The sequence below is a fragment of the Salmo trutta genome, chromosome 33 (assembly GCF_901001165.1).
Source record: "Salmo trutta chromosome 33, fSalTru1.1, whole genome shotgun sequence".
Taxonomy (NCBI): domain Eukaryota; kingdom Metazoa; phylum Chordata; class Actinopteri; order Salmoniformes; family Salmonidae; genus Salmo; species Salmo trutta.
The window spans coordinates 15,345,503-15,370,275 of record NC_042989.1 but is presented as its reverse complement, the minus strand read 5'-3'; the positions used below and the strand labels follow the sequence as shown (position 1 = coordinate 15,370,275).

Below are 24,773 nucleotides of genomic sequence, written 5' to 3'. Positions count from 1 at the left end.
AACATAAAAACAGCTTAACCTGCTCTACTAGGGCGAGTTGTAATGGCTGTCTTCAGAAATGGACCAAGGCGCAGCAGGTATGTGGATAATCATAGTTTAATTAAAAAAAAGAGTAAAGCATCCACGGTGAAAAAGAATAAACAAGACAGCAGCAACAGTTTTACAGGCTCTACAAACGCAGTGCAAAAACAACCACCCACAACCCCAAAGAAAAACACACACACCTATATAGGACTTCCAATCAAAGGCAACTCAACACACCTGCCTTCAATTGGAAGTCCCAATCAACAATACAAACATTCCCATACACAAAACTGCCACGTCCTGACCCCAAAACTAAAACAATAGCTCCATCTGCTGGTCAGGACGTGACACGAGTAAAATTGTCAGTGAACGGTTCTCTCACGTTAGCCAGTTAGCTTGAGTGCTTGACTGTTGTTGTTAGGACAGAACGCTCGGATCAAAACATTCAAAGGCCATTTTCTCAAAAGTGAAGTTACAAGTTTATCGATTTTCAAAGCAGAATCACTTTCCCATTGTTCTTCAAATGCAGTGTATGAAATACCATTTTGTAGCTCTGTGTCTCTGCTTTTAACCAATGTAAAAAACACAATATCAAGTTTTGCTACATAAGACTGAATCAAGGTGGTCGGTCACATTTTTCATAACACAAGATTTATCATGTTAGGCTATCACAGGGATTCTCAACCTTTTTCATATCAAGTAATTTGACTGCCATTTGAGAATGGCCTGAGACTGCTTGTTAATGTGTTCATGTGTAACGTCCTGAACTAAACTAGACACATGCATGGGGAAGTGTAGGCTACTGGCTGTTGTTATAATATTTATGATATTAGTGGTTATCGAGTTTGTGGCAGCTCAATTCTATGTGGCTATGGCTGGGTTGTGATAGCAGTCTCTCCTTATGGCAGGATGCACTGCGGTCCCAATGTTATAGTGTCGGGTGCAGGTCGGGGGAACTACTAAGCTATATGGAATTGTTTTAAGAAGGTCATACCAGATTCTAATTTTAAGACCCCTTGAAGTATCAATAATACATATGAAAAATATATTTTTGCTATTAGCCCACTACAGTGCCTTGCAAAAGTATTCACCCACCTTGGCATTATTCCTATTTTGTTGCATTACAACCTGTAATTTAAATGGAATGGATTTTTATTTGGATTTCATGTAATGGACATACACAAAATAGTCCAAATTGTTGAAGTGAAATGAAATTGTTTCAAAAATTTAAAAAAATGTAAAAACGGAAAAGTGGTGCGTGCATATGTATTCACCCCCTTTGCTATGAAGCCCCTAAATAAGATCTGGTGCAACCAATTACGTTCAGAAGTCACATAATTAGTTAAATAAAGCCACCTGTGTGCAATCTAAGTGTCACATGATCTGTCACATGATCTCAGTATATATACACCTGTTCTGAAAGGACCCAGAGTCTGCAACACCACTAAGCAAGGGGCACCACCAAGCAGGCAGCACTATGAAGAACAAGGAGCTCTCCAAACAGGTCAGGAAAAAATAAGCAAACATGTTTGGTGTTCGCCAAAAGGCATGTGGGAGACTCTCCAAACATATGGAAGAAGGTACTCTAGTCAGATGAGACTAAAATTGAGCTTTTTGGCCATCAAGGAAAATGCAATGTATGGTGCAAACCCAACACCTCTCATCACCCCAAGAATACCATCCCCACAATGAAGCATGGTGGTGGCAGCATCATGCTGTGGGGATGTTTTTCCATCGGCAGGGACTGGGAAACTGGTCAGAATTGAAGGAATGATGGATGGTGCTAAATACAGGGAAATTCTTGAGATTTGAGACTGCAACAGAGGTTCACCTTCCAGAAGGACAATGACCCTAAGCATACTGCTAAAGCAACACTCAAGTGGTTTAAGGGGAAACATTTAAGTGTCTTGGAATAGCCTAGTCAAAGTCCAGACCTCAATCCAATTGAGATTGCTGTACACCAGCAGAACACATTCAACTTGAAGGAGCTGGAGCAGTTTTGCCTTGAAGAATGGGCAAAATTCCCAGTGGCTAGATGTGCCAAGCATATAGAGACATACCCCAAGAGACTTGCAGCTGTAATTGCTGCAAAAGGTGGCTCTACAAAGTATTGACTTTGGGGGGGAGGAATAGTTATGCACGCTCAAGTTTTCTATAAAAAAAATTGTCTTATTTCTTGTTTGTTTCACAATAAAAAATATTTTGCATCTTCAAAGTGGTAGGCATGTTGTGTAAATCAAATGACACAAACCCCCCCAAAACTCTATTTTAATTCCAGGTTGAAAGGCAACAAAAGGCACCCCCCAAGGGGGTGAATACTTTTGCAAGCCAGGAAACATGATTTGTTTTTGGACATGTATTATTTTTTACTGTCTAAGCCCTGTCTAAGCCAGGGGAGGGGGGGTCTACTAAGCTATATGGAATTGTTTTAAGAAGGTCATACCAAGGATAATTTTGCTATTTGATTTAGAATTTTAAGACCCCTTGATTTATAAGTATATAAGAAAGATCAGGAAACATTTACAAAAATGTTTTATGTCTTTAACCCCTTATTTTTGTCACTAAATACACATTACATTTTTTCAACTGGTACCTGGGGATCTTCAGATGAGTCTTGTGAGGTCTGTGGGCATCCTAGAGCTTGTACAGTACCAGTTAAAAGTTTGGACACATCTACTCATTCAATGTTTTTTTTAAACTATTTTCTACATTGTAGAATAATAGTGAAGACATCAAAACTATGAAATAACCCATACTGTATGGAATCATGTAGTAACCAGAAAAGTGCTAAACAAATCAAAATATATTTAAATTTGAGATTCTTTGCTTTGATGACAGCATTGCACACTCTTGGCATTATCTCAACCAGCTTAATGAGGAATGCTTTTACAACAGTCTTGAAGGAGTTCCCAAATATGCTCATCCAACTCATCCCAAACCATCTCAAGGCCAGGTCATTTGATGCAGCTCTCCATCACTCTCCTTCTTGATCAAATAGCCCTTACACAGCCTGGAGGTGTGTTTTGGGTCATTGTCCCATTGAAAAATAAATGATAGTCCCACTAAGCGCAAAGCAGATGTGATGGCGTATTGTTGCAGAATGCTGTGGTAGCCATGCTGGTTAAATAAATCACTGACAGTGTCACCAGCAAAGCACCCCCACACATCACACCTCCTCCTCCATGCTTCACGGTGGGAACCACACGTGGAGATCATCCGTTTACCTACTCTGCATCTCAAAGACACGGCTGTTGGAACCAAAAATATAACTTTTTGGCTCATCAGACCAAAGGACAGATTTACACCAGTCTAATGTCCATTGGTCGTGTTTCTTGGCCCAAGCAAGACTCTTCTTCTTATTGGTGTCCTTTAGTAGTGGGTTCTTTGCATTAATTCAACCAGGCCTGATTCACGCAGTCTCCTCTGAACAGTTGATGTTGAGATGTGTCTGTTACTTGAAATCTGTGCTCTGTGAAGCATTTATTTGGGCTGCAATCTGAGGTGCAATTAACTCTAATGAACTTACCCTCTGCAGCAGAGGTAACTCTAGGTCTTCCTTTCCTGTGGCGGTCCTCATGAGAGCCAGTTTCATCATAGCGCTTGATCGGTTTTGCGACTGCACTGGAAGAAACTTTCAAAGTTCTTGAAATATTCTGTATTGACGGACTTTCATGTCTTAACGTAATGATGGACTGTCCTTTCTCTTTGCTTATTTGAGCTATTCTTGCCATAATATGGACTTGGTCTTTTACCAAATAAGGCTATCTTCTGTATACCACCCCTACCATGTCAAAACACAACTGATTGGCTCAAACGCATTAAGGAAATAAATTCCACAAATGAACTTCTAACGGGCACACCTGTTAATTGAAATGCATTCCTGTTGACTACCTCATGAAGCTGGTTGAGAGAATGCCAAGAGTGTACAAAGCTGTCATCAAGGCAAATGGTGGCTATTTTGAAAAATCGAAAATATATTTTGATTTGTTTAACACTTTTTTGGTTACTACATGATTCCATAAGGGTTATTTCATAGTTCGATGTCTTCACTATTATTCCACAATGTAGAGCATAGTAAAAATACATAAAAACCCTTGTGTCCAAACTTACGACTGGTACTGTACGTGTTCACCTTTACACAGAGGGGTCCTATTAAAGTGTAGCCCAAACTACAGACAGAAGCTGGCAGATCGGCTGTACCGACTTCACACGAGTCCAAAGAAGCTTGTGCGAGAACACCATCGTGTTCATGGGATTCTCATCTTCCCATAGAGGGGTCATAATCGTTTTTAGGCCAAACCGTTTGTACGCTACAGAAAATGTTATGAGAAGACCGATTTTCGGGGTCTCATGGTCTGACAAACATCGCGTTTAGCTCTGTCACTTTTCACTGCAAATGTGGCAATGTTACACAGGCGGATGTGGTGGATTGAGACGCATCCAATGCAAAAATAAACAGATCTCTCTAGTTTAAACTGATGGATTCCTTGGGGATTTTTGTATTATGCTAATTAGATCAGGGGGTTTTAATGCCCCCCTAGCAATAAAGGTTTTCTATAAGCAATGTGGTTAATAACATCATTATTGTTATTCGTTATTCACTGTATATTTATTCCTTGTATCATAATTTACATTTTTTATTTTATCTTTAACTCTGCATTGTTGGAAAAGGACCCGTAGGTAAGCATTTCACTGTTAGTCTACATCTGTTGTTTACGAAGCATTAGACAAATACAATTTGATTACATTTTTGATTTAAGAGGCTGTAAAATATAAAAAGTTTCTTTAAGAAGAAACTCTACACTGCAGTTAGAAACGGTGATTACACGATAGATTTTTTGTCTTTGCCTTTTTCATGCCGTTGTTCAAAGCAGGGTGCTAAAAGAGAGAGTGAATGTGGACCAGCAGACCAGCGTGATCATCGCCTCAGGTTAGGGCCCAGCACTGAAGAGAAAAGGATGTTTCATTTTGTGTGGACCGGAGTATCAACTTCCTCGTAACTGGAGCCTCACTTCACCAGAACTTGGGAATCTTGCCTGTTTCTGGAAATGTATGACTTTAGTATTCTGATTCAAGTCATCAGGAAAGGTATTATTAAAAAGGGAAGCAGCAGCTTCCTAATTTTGTGCTTTGGGGACTGGCAGAATGTGACTGGCAGAATGGGTGTTGTATGTGGAAGATGAGGGTTGCAGTAGGTATCTCAGATTGGGGGGAGTGAGGCCTAATAGCATTTTATAAATAAGCATCAACCAGTTGGTCTTGCACCACGTATACAGAGATGGACCGTTTACAGAGGAGTATTTTGTGCATTGATGTGTCCTATAAGGAGCATTGGTGGCAAATCTGATGGACGAATAGTAAAGAACATCTGGCCGCTCGAGAGCACCCTTACCTGCCGATCTATAAATGACATCTACGTAATCTAGCATGGGTAGGATGGTCATCTGAATTAGGGTTAGTTTGGCAGCTGGGGTGAAAGAGGAACGATTACGATAGAGGAAACCAAGTCTATACTCCCAAGTTCTTGTATGAGGTGAGGGGGGCATTCTTCTTACCGAACCGCATGACCTTTGTTTTGGAGGTGTTCAGAACAAGGTTAAGATACAGAAGATGAAACTGAAGGATGTTGGGTCAGTTACCCTGCTTGACAACACATAGGCTCTATAGGCTAGATGCCATACATATTCTTCCTCTAGACATAAACAACCTGGTCCAGATATCCAACAATCCCTTTTCCACTCTGTCTTTATTTTTCTGCCAATCTGCTTCTGTCTGTCTGGCCTGATAACGATCCCCTGGAGATTAACATAAACAAGTCAGCGGGGGTTACCAGTGAAATCACTGTTTTGGCATATCATATCCAATGTTCTTCCAAACAGTGCTAAATATACAATCACAACGTAGCCTACTAAAAAGTACTGTTTATCGGGCGGCGCACAATTGGCCCAGCGTCGTCCGGGTTAGGGTTTGGCCTGGGTAGGCCGTCATTGTAAATAAGAATTTGTTCTTAACTGACTTGCCTAGTTAAATAAAGTTTCAATAAATAAAATAAAATACAATTAGTGTGGACAGAATTTAGAATTTATCTATATACTGTAAGCACAAACTCAGGACACATAGTATTGATCTATTGCGGTTAATAGCCCACATAAACATAGACAGGCTCAAATATAAACTCCCCTGAACTGCGTGCGACCATTGTTTTCACAGCTTCCAGCACCCCCTGTTGCAGTGGGTTGTGAGGCTACATTCCTGCGGCATATTTCTCCTGACCCCTCAGGCTATCAGCTCTTCATGCCTGCACTCCAGCAGTGTTCCAGCTATCCCCTGCTACTGGACCCCAATGTCTGCTTCTGAAGTTTGGGCAACAAAAACCCCAGTAGTATTTACACAGTAGCATTAACATTAGACATGGGGTAGGCAGCAAACAAATGCATAAATGTTCAACATGCTGGTTTGAATCTAGCCTTCCCCTGCCATTCAAAGATGGCGTCTCCATAGTGTAGTCTCCCACTTAAGACCACTCTTGGCAGCTGTGCTCTTAATTTTGGCCTTAGACAATGATCTCGGGGGAGACAGATGTCAATGTATATCATAGATCATTGTCTTCTGACAGGTGGCGTCATTCTAATGTGAATCACAGCATTTACTCAGTGATGGGCAGCCAGAAAACTCCAGCATAAGCCTCACTCAAGCCACACTCCATTGAACCAAAGTGCCATTGTGGAAACAGTGTGAGGATTTCCATTTGAAATAAGACAGACTTGGCTCCTTGTAGCCTGCTGTGCTGTGCCCAGTATCAGGGTATCACCCTCTCCATTACTACAACAAGCCTTGTGGTGAAAGGCGGTAGTAAGAGAGAGCTGCCACGCTAAACATATTTTGAGGCAGCTGGTTTCCTTAAAGTCATATTGGATGTATACAATATGATCTGATGGCTATCTCGCGCCAGCATGGTCTAACCTATCATTTCACATTAATTGGATTCCAGTTCGAACTGCCAGCCCCAAAGCTGAAAATGATTTAGAATGCTCCTCTGACCAGAGAATCCCCAGAGACACCTTTCTTACGTACTAACTGTATGAGCAAGATGGAAAGCCATCTGTTGTCGAGTCAACGGGAGATGGTGTTTGTGTGTAAATGACAGGTACGGAGATTGAAAAGGGATAGGTTAAGTGAGTTGGCTTCTAAAGAGCTTTTTGTTTGACTCAGTTCTCTGTACTGGTAAGGAAAACCTGATGGTGCTGCCAGGAAGATCAGACAGATTTTTTAACCAATATACACAGACTATACCAAACATTAGGAAAACCTTCCTAATATTGAGTTGCATTCTTTTGCACTCAGAACAGCCTTAATTTGTGGACTCTACAAGGTGTCGAAAGGGTTCCACAGGGAAGCTAGCCCATGCTTCCCACAGTTGTGTCAAGTTGGCTGGATGTCCTTTGGGGGATGGACCAATATGATACCCAGCAGCAATGCAGAAATTTTATTTATTTTTTATTTACCCCTTTTTCTCCCCAATTTTGTGGTATCCAATTGGTAGATACTACCATAGAGACTCGGGAGAAGCGAAGGTCGAGAGCCGTGTGTTGCCCATAAACACAACCCAGCCCAGCCCAGCCGCACTGCTTCTTGACACAATACCAGCTTAACCCGGAAGCCAGCCGCACCAATGAGTCGGAGGAAACACCATGCACCTGGCGACCGTGTCAGCGTGCACTGCGCCCGGCCCGCCACAGGAGTCGCTAGTGCGCGATGGGACAAGAACATCCCTGCCGGCCAAACCCTCCCCTAACCCGGATGACGCTGGGCCAATTGTGCGCCGCCCCATTGGTCTCCCGGTCGCGGCCGGCTGCGACAGAGCCTGGACTCGAACCAGGATCTCTAGTGGCACAGCTAGCACTGCGATGCAGTGCCTTAGACCACTGTGCCACTCGGGTGCCCTTGTGTTGCAGTTCTTGACACAAACCGGTGCATCTGGCACCTACTACCATACCCTGTTCAAAGGCACTTAAATAATGTGTCTTCGCCCTTTGAATGGAAGACATACACAATCCTTGTCTCAATTGTCTCAAGGCTTAAAAATCCTTCTTGAACCTGTCACCTTCCCTTCATCTACACTGATCGAAGTGGATTTAACAAGTGACATCCATAAGGGATCATAGCTTTCAGCTGTATCCACATGGTCAGTCTATGTCCTGAAAAGAGCAGGTGTTCATAATGTTTTGTATACAAAGTGTATGCTACCTTGTACACACACACACACACACACACACACACACACACACACACACACACACACCAACTTCTCTCCAAATTGTGTCAGATGCAAAGCAAAGCTTGTAGTATTGTATGAACATGGTGTTAGAAAGACCAGGCCAAACATAAAGTCTTCATAATGCACCTGGAGAAAACTCTGGGCATAACCTAGACATTCTCATCAGGCTTTCCTCCCAAATAAAATTTTCAGGGGCAGGCAGCGTGCCAGATGCTTTGCTCTGGAAGTGTGCTAACTCACCCCAGTCTGGTCCCTGCTACAAGCTGAACTCGGACTCCTTTTCTGTCTGTAAGTATACTAAAAGCCCCGCCACCGCTTACCTAGGCCTCGTCGGTGTCCCAACCCATAAGGCGAGCCATTATTCCAACACAAATACCTGAGACCCAAAGGAACAGGAGTTTCTGATTATCACACATCATACGTTACAGGACATAATCACTTGTGTTTTCTTCTTGGCAGCCTGCAATCTTCAGTGGGAAAGGAAGTATTTTTCTCCTCATTCTTTTTTTACCGACAAGAATATGGCAGAGCCGGCTGGACCACAGAATGGGCTTTGCCAAATCTCAGGAGGAGATACCAGCTCAAGGAGAAACAGAGAGGGAGAGTGACGCAGCTCAAGGTTGATGCATAAACGTGTAGCCTATTTAAGTGGTCGTGGGGTATTTGGGTAACACTACTTAAAGCCAACTGGTTGTTTAAGTTTTTTACTTGAAAACATGAGATCCAATAAAATAACCTGATAGAATTAGCTATTTTTATGTACTTCATGTTTTCAGACTAAGCACTTTATTATTCATTCCTTGACTATTACAGATCTGTATATCTATAAAGGCCTACATACAGTTGGAAGTCGGAAGTTTACACTTAGGTTGGAGTCATTAAAACTCGTTTTTGAACCACTCCACACATTTCTTATTAACAAACCATAGTTTTGGCAAGTCGGTTAGGACATCTACTTTGTGCATGACACAAGTAATTTTTCCAACAATTGTTTATAGACAGATTACTTCACTTATCATTCACTGTATCACAATTCCAGTGGGTCAGAAGTTTACATACACTAAGTTGACTGTGCCTTTAAACAGCTTGGAAAATTCCAGAAAATGATGTCATGGCTTTAGGAGCTTCTGATAGGCTAATTGACATCATTTGAGTCAATTGGAGGTGTACCTGTGGATGTATTTCAAGGCCTACCTTCAAACTCAGTGCCTCTTTGCTTGACATCATGGGAAAATCAAAAGAAATCAGCCAAGACCTCAAACAATTCTAGACCTCCACAAGTCTGGTTCATCCTTGGGAGCAATTTCCAAATGCCTGAAGTTACCACGTTCTTCTATACAAACAATAGTACGCAAGTATAAACACCATGGGACCACGCAGCTGTCATACCGCTCAAGGAGACGCATTCTGTCTCCTAGAGATTAACGTACTTTGGTGCGAAAAATGCAAATCAATCCCAGAACAACACCAAAGGACCTTGTGAAGATGCTGGAGGAAACAGGTACAAAAGTATCTATATCCACAGTAAAATGAGTACGAGTCCTATATCGACATAACCTGAAAGGTCGCTCAGCAAGGAAGAAGCCACTGCTCCAAAACCGCCATAAAAAAAGCCAGACTACGGTTTGCAACTGCACATGGGGACAAAGATCGAACTTTTTGGAGACATGTCCTCTGGTCTGATGAAACAAAAATAGAACTGCTTGGCCATAATGACCATCGTTGTGTTTGGAGGAAAAAGGGGGAGGCTTGCAAGCCGAAAAACACCATCCCAACCGTGAAGGACAGGGGTGGCAGTATCATGTTGTGGGGGTGCTTTGCTGCAGGAGGGACTGGTGCACTTCACAAAATAGAGGGCATCATGAGGGAGGAAAATTACGTGGATATATTGAAGCAACATCTCAAGACATCAGTCAGGAAGTTAAAGCTTGGTCGCAAATGGATCTTCCAAATGGACAATGACCCCAAGCATACTTCCAAAGATGTGGCAAAATGGCTTAAGGACAACAAAGTCAAGGTATTGGAGTGGCCATAACAAAGCCCTGACCTCAATCCTATAGAAAGGAGGCCTACAAGGAGGCCTACAAACCTGACTCAGTTACACCAGATCGGTCAGGAGGAATCGGCCAAAATTCACCCAACTTATTGTGGGAAGCGTGTGGAAGAAAACGTTTCACCCAAGTTAAACAATTTAAAGGCAATGCTAACAAATACTAATTGAGTGTATGTAAACTTCTGACCCACTGGGAACATGATGAAAGAAATAAAAGCTGAAATAAATCATTCTCTCTACTATTATTCTGACATTTCATATTCTTAAAATAAAGTGGTGATCCTAACTGACCTAAGGCAGGGAATTTTTACTAGGATTAAATGTCAGGAATTGTGAAAAACTGAGTTTAAATGTATTTGGCTAAGGTGTATGTACACTTCCGACTTCAACTGTATCACTAAGAACTATTTGCTTGAAGAAATGTTAAAGATAGCACGATTAAGATTAGACAGAGCAGTTACCAAAGTTTCTACATTTTGGTCTCTACAACACATAGGACAAAGGAAAAAGCCCCACAGAGAAGGGAAATTACAGACAAGTAGAGAAACAAGACAAAAACAACCTGTGAAAAGGCTCTGTCTGAAATAAGAGCTGGAATGCCCTCCAGAAAAAAAGACGATTTCTTGTTATTCAATCCATTAACCTTTAACGTTGCGAGCGGAGTGGGAAGGTTACAGGGGGAGTCCTATCTCAGCCTCGGATGTTTTCACAGGCCGTCTCTAACATGTACCTCTCCCATGCTGAGGCAGTGTTTTCACTGCACTTCGCAATGTGCCATGCTCCCACCCTGGAACCAGCCTAACCCATCACTGGACAGAGTGCCATGAAGCAGAGGCAGCTATATGGGAATCAATGCTCAGAGGCCCATATGCACCAATTTGGCTAACAAATTTAGGCAGCCTAAAGACATCCTTTATCATGGTGGTAAATTAATGTCATAATTCTCAAAAATGAATGCAGTAATTCTAACGTATGAACATTAAAAGTGGGTCAAGAAGGTTGTAGAGATCTATGAAAACCTTCATAGATCACTTAAAGCTTGGCAAATTACACTACAACTTCACTTCTACAGTAGTACTTGAATCAAAGTGGGGTCTCACCTGCAGCTCAGGATCCCTCTTCATCATCTCTAGGATGAGGTAGCAGCCAATGGAGTGGCCCACCAGGACCAGGCGAAAGTCCCTGGGAACGTGCTCCGTGAGGAAGGCCAGCTTGTGCTCTATCTGCCCGTTCAAACCAAACACGTCCCGCGCTGCCATCACGGTTGGGTCTGCAAAGAGCAAGGTTCATCATTAGTATTCAGTATTACATCTGTATGACATCATCTATTTCACCATCACCCAAATCATTCTGATCAAAGACATGAGCCAGCATCATTCATCAATATCTCTGTACACAAGATAGTCTGTATTTACATTTGGCACATGGATCACCCCAACATAGGCCCAGGGACATCATGTTATGGTAATGTTCACTGTTTCATTCACTGATGTCCTCTCATTAGTAGTACTCAGGACCCTTTGATAACAAAATTAAAACAAGAACATCCAAAGGGCAATCGAAGTTAAGAAGTATTCCAGAAACATCTTGATTTCATTTCTGTAATCTTTTTGGAAAGATATTTAACGATATTTTATCATATAATGCTGTGAATCTAGGGACAGAACAAAGCTTTGAAGGAAGCAGTTAACAATTCCCTACCTGTGCAGAGCAGTCAAATCCAAGACAATGTTACGATTAGAGAGAGGGATGATGAAAGAGAAGGTAAGAAAGACCGAAAGGAAGAATAGAATGTGTCTATGGTAATTTAGCGGACGGGAAAAGACAAATTCTAAATTAATTTCATAACGAAAAAAATCAATCCCCATAGAATTGAACATAATTGGTGAGGGACTTGATGTTTGATTCTTTCAGAGTGGAATTTGGAGCAGCCGTTCTGTGCAGACAGCATAAGGATCGGGTGGGGAAGGTTGTGGGGGTTGGGGATATGCTTACTGTATAATGGAAAAACAAAATGAGTGCAAATTGTGATTAATGGATCAATAAAGAATAACATATGGCAAAGACAAATTCCCCCACACAACATAATGATCCTCTTGGCAAGAGAAAGAACATCCCAGGCTGGGCCGGCCCGTTAAGCGATTAAAGCCTTCTCACAAATGTGCAATAAATGTGTGCTGCATTTTTTCTTCTAGGGAAAAGGTAACTGATTTCCTATGTGTCAAAAGAAACCTAACTTGTGGTGTTACTGATTGCAACATGGGAGGTGTTTTTTATTCTCTCCTCTGTAATTGGGTGTGGTTGCACCATTAATGAAGCTGACGAGGATACGGAGAAAGAGATGAGGAGATTAGCAACAGCCTAGGTCCTGTACTGCATTGTGCATACTTCCTCTCAGATTACAAACTTCCTTCTCAAAAGGGTTTGTGAAGCTGGGTTCAACATCTGTACCACAGTGGTAGCCCACAGTTGTCATCCTTGCATAAAAAACGAGAGATCAAGAAACAAGATAAAGTGAAGGTTGTCTTGAAATTATTTGATCAGATTGAAAAGCTGGGCATCAGACCAAAATGTCATAAAGTGGTGGTAAACAAAAAGGTTTAAGTCATTATTGCAAATTTCTACCGCTTTGTGCCATTTCTCTCCAACACTTATTTTCAAAAGATATGCTCAAACAATCAACCAACCAATATCCATGGCACAAATCACATGGAGTTGTAGACGTGACCGACGATAGCGGTGGGTGGGAGGTGGGAGCATAATTGGAATCAGAAAGACTCCATAAAAACCTCTCGTGATATTAGACCTTGGCTGGTGTAGCATTTTTGGGGGGGATTACATTTTCTGAATGCATGTTTTAGTACTCTGGACATTAATAGTGTGCAATTTAGCCATATCAAAGTGAGAAAGTTGCTGGTGAAAAGTAGCGTTGCAAACTCATTCTGACAAAATGAATGAGATCTGAGGCCCTGGAGGATCCCGTGACCCAGGAATGGATTATTGATGCTGGCACAGGGAGAATGTTCCCTGTGTTTGCATTAACAGATATTTTTACAGTCATCAAAACCATCAAGCAAAACTTGCCTTGCCACAGGAACACTTCTACCACTGGAAGATTTGGAATAGAACCTTTAATGCTGCACCTTTTTTTTTTACTCTGTTTGTTTTTCCAAAACCGGAAAAAAAAAATTCAACTTCATCAAGTATGCATTAGCTGTTAATAATAATAACTGGCAGTCTTTAATTTGCACAAGTCACTGGAAAGTCAGAGGAGGCCCAATCAATGCTGTATGGGTTTCTCTGTATCGGCGAGGCCTTTCCTTGGCCGTCCCAGAGGTTTTAGAAGCTGCTGCTCTACGATGCCACCCTATCCCTTAGCAAACTGAATGCTATTTGACGAGTTGTAAATCAATGGCAAGCATTCAAGGGGTTGACCAGGGTGGTAAATCCCCAAAGGCTTGGATTGAAGCCGCAAGAAGAGAGGTGAAAAGGAAGCTGATATGTCAGACATGTTTGTGTTTCCGTGTTGGATGTGTGTAATAGTCGAGTGGATATGGAAAGTGCCATCCAAAGAATGAACACCTAGTTAGTAATGCTGGACTAATACTGCATGATAACCACATGAGCGTGCAGGTCTAGCCTGGCTATCATAGCCACAAGCAGATACATTATTTAATAGTATTTACAGTAAATCCTAATCATAGTGAGCAGATTTCCCTGGATAAGGGCATCTCACCAAATGGAAAGACATGATGAAGGGCTATTGAGATGAACACAGGACTTGCTGCTAGACAATTTGATCCTTTCTCTGGTCTTAATCAGGGCCGTTGTTGAGGTTTTGGGATAAAAGATGAGTCCTTCCCTGCCCATCTTGAGATAGGGCTGCTGCTCATTGTCACCCCCTGGAACACCAGGCTGAACAGAGTGGTTTTCATTTATTCTCTCTGATGATCGGATGACATGCTACGAATTGGCAGGGTTGTCTGATTTTATTTTTACTGTATCTATTGACTATCTCCAGACTTTGCCTTGTGTGTTCCATGAATCATTTATGAGTTGGAAGTTTCGACAAGTGTGTGCCATGTGTTCACAATAAAAGAGGAACTGTTCAATGCTTCACTTTGTTACATGAATGTCTATTTAATCTAGACCAACTCTACCAAACCTCTGGAAAAGACTAAGTATTACATCATTATTTCTCATTATAATAAAAAAAAATATATTGTGTCATGACCATAATCATCTGACATCTGCAAATTCAACCTTGGTATCTATATGGTCAAAATAGCGTGTCTGATTACGTGACTTTGTCATGTCAGTCTCCAGGCTTTTGAGCTACGTAAAAAGAAGCCTGGAAATCAAGGCTTCCGTCAAGTTATCATCAGAACTCATGCTAGTTATCGCACATCCCAAATGAGGCTACCTACCAGGGTACATGTTGACAGAATCTTAACTTAGACCTACACACTTATCTGTCCTTTACAAACCCTCAAGATGGATATATTTGTCCTTTGTCCTTCTCAAGGTGGACAGATCCAAACTGTATCATCCAATGTATCTCATGAGCCCTCAGAAAAGGGATTTAACTTACTACATGTGAGGGCTAGGTAATGTCTTTCCCATGTATCAGGCACAATAAAAACGTCCTCACTGCTTTATGAATGAATATTACAGGGCTCATATGGTGGTGCTGGCTAGAGAGGGAGAGGGAGAGGCCCCTTGGCTCAGGCTAACTCGTCCAGCTCAGCTAACATTCCTCTTCTCCTGCGCCATCCTTAGCATCTACTTTAGTATTGGAGAGTGAGCTAACAAGGATCTGCCCATTTCAAAGCTAGCTAATCAGTCATTAGTGTTCAGATGTGCTGTTGATGTGGATAAGTGGAAGTGGATCAGTGTGGATACACCAGCAATAAGGACTCATAGAGAGTCCAGCTGCACAAAGCACTCTCAATAAGAGATATGAATTAGTTATGTACCTTCAATCATGTCCATAGTATCAGGAGGCACACAGTGTCCAGCATGGCTCACTGCCCACACAGGGTAGCGCCGCCCCAATGTCTGGTGAAGCGTCTGCATGAAGGTCTTGTAGAAGCCAACCACACCTGGGTTACCTGCAAAGATGCCGAAAACACTATAAACGTTATAAAGTGCTCTGCAAATGTAACACCACATGATAAAAACTAGGAATGTAACAATTCACAGATTCACAAGTTGGGGCGGCAGGTAGCCTAGTGGTTAGAGTGTTAGACTAGTAACCGAAAGATTCCAAGATCGAATTCCCAAGCTGACAAGGTAAAAATCTGTTGTTCTGCCTCTGAACAAGGCAGTTAACCCAGTGTTCCTAGGGTGTCATTGAAAATAAGAATTTGTTCTAAACTGACTTGCCTAGTTAAATAAAGGTAAAAAACACAACAAAAAAGATATGACTGCATCTGTCTGTGGACCACAAACTGCAGTGTTGTAGTACTCGAGACTGGCCTTGGTCTCTAGACCACATATTCAGTGTCTTGGTGTTGGATACATAGACAAAAAACATAGGCTACATTGCCCTCCCCTAATCTGATAGTGGTAGCGGGGTGGTAGGTGCCTACAGTACATACACCATAGACATACATAATTACTTACACACAAGTCAGCTCATGAGCTCCAACAGCAGCAGATTTTGATTTAGAATGGAAAATGAATGTGTTTATGAAAGAAATGTTAGTGCATCGAATCGTATCGCACAGAATCACTTTGATTCGTTCTCTAATCAAACCGAATCGTTTCATACTCAAACATATCATTCCTGTATTGTATCGGAGCCCATGTCTCCAGATATGTATCAAATCATCTTGAAAGGGAAAGATGCACATCCATAACAAAAACATAAACTACACTTTATGGAGGTAGGCTACATGACTAAATGCTATAAAACAAACCATATAAAAAATATATTGACAGCCAACCTTACCAACTTCTTAGTATGTTAATAATTTTCTTCTCTACTCTTGAAGATGTCACGCATGACGAGTGTTGGCCATGTAATGGTTGTCATTCCCTGGCCTTTGCCATCAATCTCATCAGCCCCCATACAGCAGCATGTCATAGGTAGCACTTTCAGCTCAGCTGCTAGCTAGGAACTTTATTTAGCTCATGGTACTGATGTCTTTACACAGAACAAAGAGGGACTTTTATTCCATAGGTAGAAAAGGAGAGTTTATCCTGGGTGGGGTTTTATTTCGGACTATCAGGGTGCGATAAAAGTGCAAAAAAACGGTATAGCAGCTGCTAAAGAACAATGGCTACTCTGTGTGGTCTGTCTTTTTTTGTCCAACAGGACAAATGTTCGTCGATGTTTTGTATAGTGCTTGTTTGAGTTGCTTGTATGCATATATATGGTACTTTGATGTATACTGTAAGTGTGAGTGCGTATTACCCGGATGTGTGTTAACTGCATTATTTTGGAACCTTTGTTATGATGATTTTGCCTGTATGTGTCATTTCATGAGCTTTCAATGTATAACCGCCTCCGTGAGAGGGTGCTGAGAGAGAGCCACAGGTGCAATCTTTGGAAGAACACTCACATTAGGAGTGTTACAACAACCCTGGGGTGGCAGGTAGCCTAGTGGTTAGAGCGTTGGACTAGTAACTGAAAAGTTGCAAGTTTGAATCCCCGAGCTGACAAGGTACAAATCTGTCATTCTGCCCCTGAACAAGGCAGTTAACCCACTGTTCCTAGGCCGTCATTGAAAATAAGAATTTGTTCTTAACCGACTTGCCTAGTTAAATAAAGGTAAAATAAGAACATACCACATTTAGGCTAAAGCATGTGGAATAATTAGTTAAAGCAATCTAACACTTTGGATAAAATTCACCTGGGTGATTTGTTTGTTAAAATGGTATTGAGTTGTTTTGTTGGTTGGATAGTTCTTATGCCACTGTTAAAAATTGAATGTTGGAACATTTCTTGGTGGGAGAAAATACGGTCAATGAGTGAACACATTGCTTCTGTTACATTAATTTTAGTTTATTATCCCCAAAATACATCCAATTAGTTTTATGCATATTGGGTGTGTATAAAACGCATAAGAAATAACTGGCAACACGCAGACCCCATACTTTTCCCCCTGGTATGTACTTTACGAAGTAAACCCATTGCGACACACAGATGTGAATCTAGATGTTTTTGTATTTAAGAGCTCTACCGTCTTGGATTTGAACCCACATGTATTGCATTCTGAAAGCAGCTAACCACATGCTCCCATCAAGCTAACAAGCTAATAAGTAACAATCACACATAGTTAATATCATCAAAATAATTAACTTGTCTTATTTTGCCTGGCAGAAGGGCTTGGATTCCTTGTGAAAGCTGATGCAATCTTGAAACAATCATAAACATTTACTATGAGTTCAACTCTATTCTTCTAGGGTGGGTGACGGCAACCATAAAGTACATGGACCTACCATAGATGAGGCTTTTGTGGGAAATAATGATAAACAGTGGTTTGAGGGTGAGGGATATGGGATAAAACCTGTAGTCGGAGTCTGAACTCTCACTACAGTGGGCCCGAGTTCAAAACACTTGCCGCAGTTCTCGGTAGTGTTTTCATATTTTCATTCACATATCCTGAGTCATTAATCAAGAGCCAAATGCAGCTGAAGATGTTGCACAACACTTTGTGTGAGAGCAAGCAAGCTTCTCTGCTGAGCCGAGTGTACAAAAATAAATATGGAAGGCAAATAGACTTAGAAGAGTACAGATACAGTGCCTTCAGAAATAATTAATACCCCTTGACTTATTCCACATTTTGTGTTACAGCCTGGATTCAAAATGGATTAAATATTATTTTTTTCTCACCCATCTACACACACCATAATGACAAAGTGAAAACATGTTTTTAGACATTTTGGCAAATTTATTGAAAATGAAATATAGAAATATTTCATTTACATAAGTTCACACCCCTGAGTCAATAATTTGTTGAAGCACCTTTGGCAGCAATTTCAGCTGCAAGTCTTTCTGGGTAAGTCGCTAAGAGCTTTCCACACCTGAATTGTGCAACATTTGCCCATTATTCTTTTCAAAATTCTTCAAACTTTTTCAAATTGGTTGCTAATCACTGCTAGACAACCATTTTAAGGTGTTGCCATAGATTTTCTTTCAAGCAGATTTAGGTCAAAACTGTAACTTACCCACTCACGAACATTCACTGTCTTCTTGGTAAGCAACTTGGCCTTATGTTTTATGTTATTGTCCTGCTGAAAGGTGAATTCATCTCACAGTATCTGGTGGAAATCAGACTGAACCAAACTTTCCTCTAGGATTTTTCCTGTGCTTAGCTCCATTCCGTTTCTTTTTTATCCTGAAGGTGCCCTTCTTTGCAAGGCATTGGAAAACCTCCCTGGTCTTTGTGATTGAATCTGTGTTTGAAATTCACTGCTTGACTGAGGGACCTTACGGATTATTGTATGTGTGAGGTACAGAAATGAGGCAGTCATTCAAAAATCATATGAAACACTATAATTGCACACAGAGAGTCCATGCAACTTATTATGTGACTTGTACACATTTTTTCTCCTGAACTTATTTAGGCTTGCCATAGCAAAGGGGCCGAATACTTATTGACTCAAGACATTTCAGCTTTTCATTTTTTATGAATTTGTAAAAAATTTGCAGAACCTAATTCCACTTTGACATTAAGGAGTATTGTGTGTAGGCCAGTGACAGAAAAGTTTTATTTAAGAAATTTTAAATTGAGGCTGTAACACAACAAAATGTGGAAAAAGTCAAGGGATGTGAATACTTTCTGAAGGCACTGTATTTATGAAGCACAAGTTATTAGTTCCCCCTAGTAATAGTTCAGGGAGGTGGAAACTTATTCAGTCTTATTCATTTAATTGACAGGAGTAAGCCTAGGTTGTGATGATCAGTGAAAAAAACAACTCACTTGAATCTCATGAAAGCTCATGCCTCCACTGTAGTAGATTCAGCTAGAATGGACACCATCACTTTGTTTTGACCTTTTTGAACGTGAAATCCAACTTTCCCCTTTAACCGACCATGACAGATAAGGCCCCCTCTTTTCTCTCATCGCTGGGCAACCTTTCTCCAGGCTCCCGCAGTTGAACATTGTGTCGACTCTCTCCTGCTCTCCACAAGCTGAGTAAACAGTCAACTCCCTCTTTCTCCCAGACAGTGGGGAGTGTGCAGGGGATGGGCTTTCCTTAAATGCAGCACCCTTTTCTAGACTCCGTCCACAGCCCCTCCTAGCCTGCTGATTAAATACATTTGTATGTTTTTATTCACGCTGGGTTTCCAAATCTCTCCCAGATGGCCCTAGACATGCTCAAGAAGCAGGTTTGCAGAAACCTAGCCCATACCAGAGATGTGCCATTGGAAATGACAGTGCTATTTTTGCTAGGCACCACAATAGACGCCCCCCGCTTGTGGCTTGCACTCCCAAGAGAAGTAATGAAGGCCCCCTGAATCCCACTGTCACACAGCTTGAATCAGTTTTAACTCGAGGCAAGTGTAGAAAAGAAAACAGCTTTATACTGTAGCAGTCTGGGACCACACCTCAGACCGCGCTTTTGTAAGAAGTAGACAGGTACCCGAATCTGAACACATAATTGGGATGTGAACAGATGAACTTTCAACTGATTCTTGGTCTTTATGAACATAAGCTTCAGTATTTGTATGAGTTTTGGGCCCAACATCTGTCTCTATCAGCAAAGCTGAGTTTGGAATGTGAATCGCTGGAGGTTACATCTGTCTGGTGTTCACAGCCAATTGATGGACCAGGGGCAGATTACGCGGGTTCTATGTTGCGACGAGTGTACCTCTCACTAAAGAGAGGTCATGAAGGAGATTGCAGAAGTCCCCTTTTGTGAAAAAATAGAACAAAAACAAATGAATAGAACAAATGACATTAGTACACAATGTTAAGTCTGTGGGCTGAAAGAGAGACAGAGCACACAGTAAGAAACCTGAACTAACAATGGGTTACAAATGAGTTGATGGAGAGAGATGGCTGAGGTCTCACAGGGTCATGAGTCAGTGGTTGAGAGGGAAAAGCCTGAATACTTAACTCCACAATAAGACTCTTCAGAATAGGTGGTCTTAGTAAACACCTGAGTACTGAATGATCCATGACAGAGGTAAGAGGATTTCCGATTGTTGTACTCAGATACTGTAGGTAAAGCACAATAGCAGGACGAAATTCAGATGTCATTGTTTTCGATGAGACAGCGATGGGAAATTCCGACGAAGTTACACCATCTACCACAACAGCAAAGGCCACACCAGATGTCGGCTAGCCATCAAACAAGTCATAACTAATTTAGACTACAATGAGGACTTCACAAGCACACTGTACCCATATGCACCTAAAGAAATTGGGAAATGTAAAACAATTTTTGATTTCAGCAACTGGTACCAAAAATGTAACTGATACAATAAATATTACAGACTACAGGGAGATAAAGGATATACAGGGAGATGAAGGATAAGCAGCATGCTAGTCTTCACTGGTTAGGCCATTCTTCATAGCTGTCTGTGACAACGCTGCACATTGCAGGCAAGGGGTCTTGACTTGATAGTCATCATTCACTCTCTCTTTATTACTCAATCTCCTCTCACACCCTGCTCTCTTGGGGTTCTCACAGATGGCCTTCTTAAAATGTATTTTAAATACATAATTCTAACTCTTGACCAAAAAAATGTGAGAGAAAAACTTGAAAGGGTGAGTAGCCAGTTAGTAATGTAATGTCTTACTACATATAAATAATATCTGTTTATTTAACCAGTCAGAGTGAACTACATGCTACTTAAGTCTGCAGGGTCGACCCAGACAAATTATGAGGCTATAATGGTATTTCATTCAACCTAAGGAAGAAGGTGTTTACTTTATAATGCTTTAAAGAGATCTGTGGGTCAAAGTATCAAATACCAGGGGAGGTCCTGCATCTGTTCAAACTGCAGACAATGGGTAGAGAGAGAGCTGTCAGGCTTGAATCCACACTTTAATGTTTCCCTTCCCCAACTAGCACTGTGTGACAGTAACACCACTCCCTCTATAGGAGGAACGAAGCAGACAGCCTATAGAAGGAAAGACAAGTCAGACGTCTTCTTGATTAGGGAATAAGTTAGTAAGAGATTAAAGTTAGTAAAACAGTTATTTCATTATTATTATTATATGTTACATTGTTGGAAATATCCATTATTTAATCAAATATCCTTTGTTTCTAAGATATAATAACTCAATAAAAGTACATTCTTATTGTTTTAGTGTGTCTGTCGATTTAAAGCTGCAATATGTAACTATTTGGGTGACCAGACCAAATTCACATAGACATGAGTTATAGATCTGTCATTCTCATTGAAAGCAAGTCTAAGAAGTGATGCATCTGTTCTATGTGCACTATTTCTATGCTTCCCATTCTAAAGTTTCGTTTTTGCATCTTTTACTTTCAGTTTTGTACACCAGCTACAGATATTTTTGGTTATGGAAAATATATTTCACAGCGGTTTAGATGATACAATGACTCTACACTATACTTGCTTGCTTTGTCACATAAACTGAAATTAGGCGATCAATAAAAATTTTAGCAAACAGGAAATGGCAGAGCAATTTCTGAATTGTGCACCTTAACGGAATTCCCTGTTAGCCACAGTTCAGGTCCTAAATCACCTTATTAATGGCAACAGCAGTTAACAAGTGCGCAAGTGCTTCTTGAGGTATATAGCAGACACTGCCAATAAGAGAGTGACACATGATGATGCACTATTAATGTAGTGACGTACTGTAACTACCTTAATATGAGACTGACTCATTACACAATAGTCCATTGGGTATCTATTAGGCCTAATTCTTTAAATACAGATGTCTCATGACCAAATGTATCCGTTTTTGAAGAGCACAACTCCTGAATCCCTCCAAGCTTGAGTAATTCAAGGAAAAGTCAAACCAACCCCTCCCAGTCTTTCCCACTTGTTATCTTTCCTCCCTTCTTCCCTCACCAGAAAGGTCGCTTTTCTAGTGCCGATAAATTTGGGCCTGCTGAGCTGAACACTGTGCAGACCTCCCTCCCTAGCGTCTTTGACCTCTCGGCTTGGTGCCAAAAGTACCACAGCAATGACGTAGTCCCGCACCTGCAGTGCACTTAGAGCTTCCACATCACTTCCAAAGATTGAGTTATACTTCCAAAAACACATTTGCCTTGTAGGCTTATTCTGCGAAAATCAAGCAGTTTAAGTTATCAATGAGCAGTGGTAAATCTTACAGACTGCAGTCACTGCACCTTAAAATATGTATTTTAACTCACTTTAATCACGGTGGTACTACAGGGGCACAATTCAGACATTTATCTAATAGTGACATGCCTGGTACTGCTAATAGCATTGTGGCATGTGGATTGAGGGCTAGCACTGGAATGTCAGCCCAAGTTATTGGTTTTGCTTTTTTCATACATTGCTGAAATATTTGTTGGAATGATTTTGGAATGTAACCTGGAGGTAACATTTGATTGCCATTCCCTCTCTTGATCTTGCTGACCTTATTAACTCTCCTCCATCTGTTGAGAATGGAGGGATGCCTGGAGGGAGGGTGGAGGGATATATCGATGGAGGGTGGCCGATGAGGGTGGCCTATGTATCAAGTAGGCTATCCTATCCATTTACCCTTGAGGCTACTTTTTTTATCCATTTTATTTAATTTAACTTTATTGATCCTCAGGAGGAAACCAAGACGTCAGAGGCACACACACAACACAATCACACAGAATACAGAACATTTGCCTGCACATTACATAACATATTAGGTGCTGGTATTAAAAGTTTTCAAACTTTTTACGAACAAACTTTTCATGTAGACATTTCACAAGGAATATACACTACATGACCAAAAGTATGTGGATACCTGCTCGTCAAACATATAATTCCAAAATCCTGGGCATTAATATGGAGTTGGTCCCCTCTTTGCTGCTATAACAGCCTCCACTCATCTGGGAAGTCTTTCAACAAGATCAAAATCAAATGTTTTATTGGTCACATACCCATATTTAGCAGATGTTATTGCGGGTGCATGTTGGAATGCTTGTTGGATGTTGGAACATTGCTGCGGGGACTTGCTTCCATTCAGCCACAAGAGCATTAGTGAGGTCGGGCACTGATGTTGGGAGATTAGGCCTGGCTCGCAGTCGGCGTTTCAATTCATCCCAAAGGTGTTCGATGGCGGTTGAGGTCAGGACTCTGTATAGGCCAGTCAAGTTCTTCCACACCGATCTCAACAAACCATTTCTGTATGGACCTTACATTGTGTACGGGGGTATTGTAATGCTGAAACAGGAAAGGGCTTTCCCCAAACTGTTGCCACAAAGATGGAAGCAAAGAATCGTCTAGAATGTCATTGTATGCTGTAGCGTAAAGATTTCCCTTCACTGGAACAAAGGGGTCTGAAAAACAGCCCGAGACCATTATTCCTCCTCCACCAAACTTTACAAATCAAATGTTATTGGTTACATACACATAATTAGCAGATGTTATTGCGGGTGTAGCAAAATGCTTGTGTTCCTAGCTCCAAAAGTGCAGTAATATCTAACAATTCACAACAATACACAAATCTAAAAGTAAAAGAATGGAATAAAGAAATATATAAATATTAGGACTTGCAATATCGGAGTGCCATTGACTAAAATACCGTAGAATAGAATACAGTATATACAGTTGAAGTCGGAAGTTTACATACACCTTAGCAAAATACATTTAAACTCAGTTTTTCACAATTCCTGACATTTAATCCTAGTAAAACTTCCCTGTCTTAGGTCAGTTAGGATCACCACTTTACTTTAAGAATGTGAAATGTCAGAAAAGTAGTAGAGAATGATTTTTCCTCCAAATATACTGCTCAAAAAAATAAAGGGAACACTTAAACAACACAATGTAACTCCAAGTCAATCACACTTCTGTGAAATCAAACTGTCCACTTAGGAAGCAACACTGATTGGCAATACATTTCACATGCTGTTGTGCAAATGGAATAGACAACAGGTGGAAATTATCGGCAATTAGCAAGACACCCCCAATAAAGGAGTGGTTCTGCAGGTGGTAACCACAGACCACTTCTCAGTTCCTATGCTTCCTGGCTGATGTTTTGGTCACTTTTGAATGCTGGCGGTGCTTTCACTCTAGTGGTAGCATGAGACGGAGTCTACAACCCACACAAGTGGCTCAGGTAGTGCAGCTCATCCAGGATGGCACATCAATGCGAGCTGTGGCAAGAAGGTTTGCTGTGTCTGTCAGCGTAGTGTCCAGAGCATAGAGGCGCTACCAGGAGACAGGCCAGTACATCAGGAGACGTGGAGGAGGCCGTAGGAGGGCAACAACCCAGCAGCAGGACCGCTACCTCCGCCTTTGTGCAAGGAGGAGCACTGGCAGAG

General features: G+C 41.3%; 1 protein-coding gene across 2 annotated transcripts in view; it reads right to left on the bottom strand.

Annotated features, from left to right (window-relative positions):
• ldah (lipid droplet associated hydrolase) overlaps window positions 1-24,773 on the bottom strand; it is a 68,330-nt gene that overhangs the window by 31,089 nt on the left and 12,468 nt on the right. For both annotated transcript variants that reach the window (XM_029729899.1, XM_029729900.1), the window contains exons 3-4: window positions 15,332-15,466; window positions 11,456-11,625 (exon numbers count right to left, since the gene is read on the bottom strand). In XM_029729899.1, the coding sequence (XP_029585759.1) occupies window positions 11,456-11,625; window positions 15,332-15,466 (305 nt within the window). The remainder of the gene's footprint in view (window positions 1-11,455; window positions 11,626-15,331; window positions 15,467-24,773) is intronic.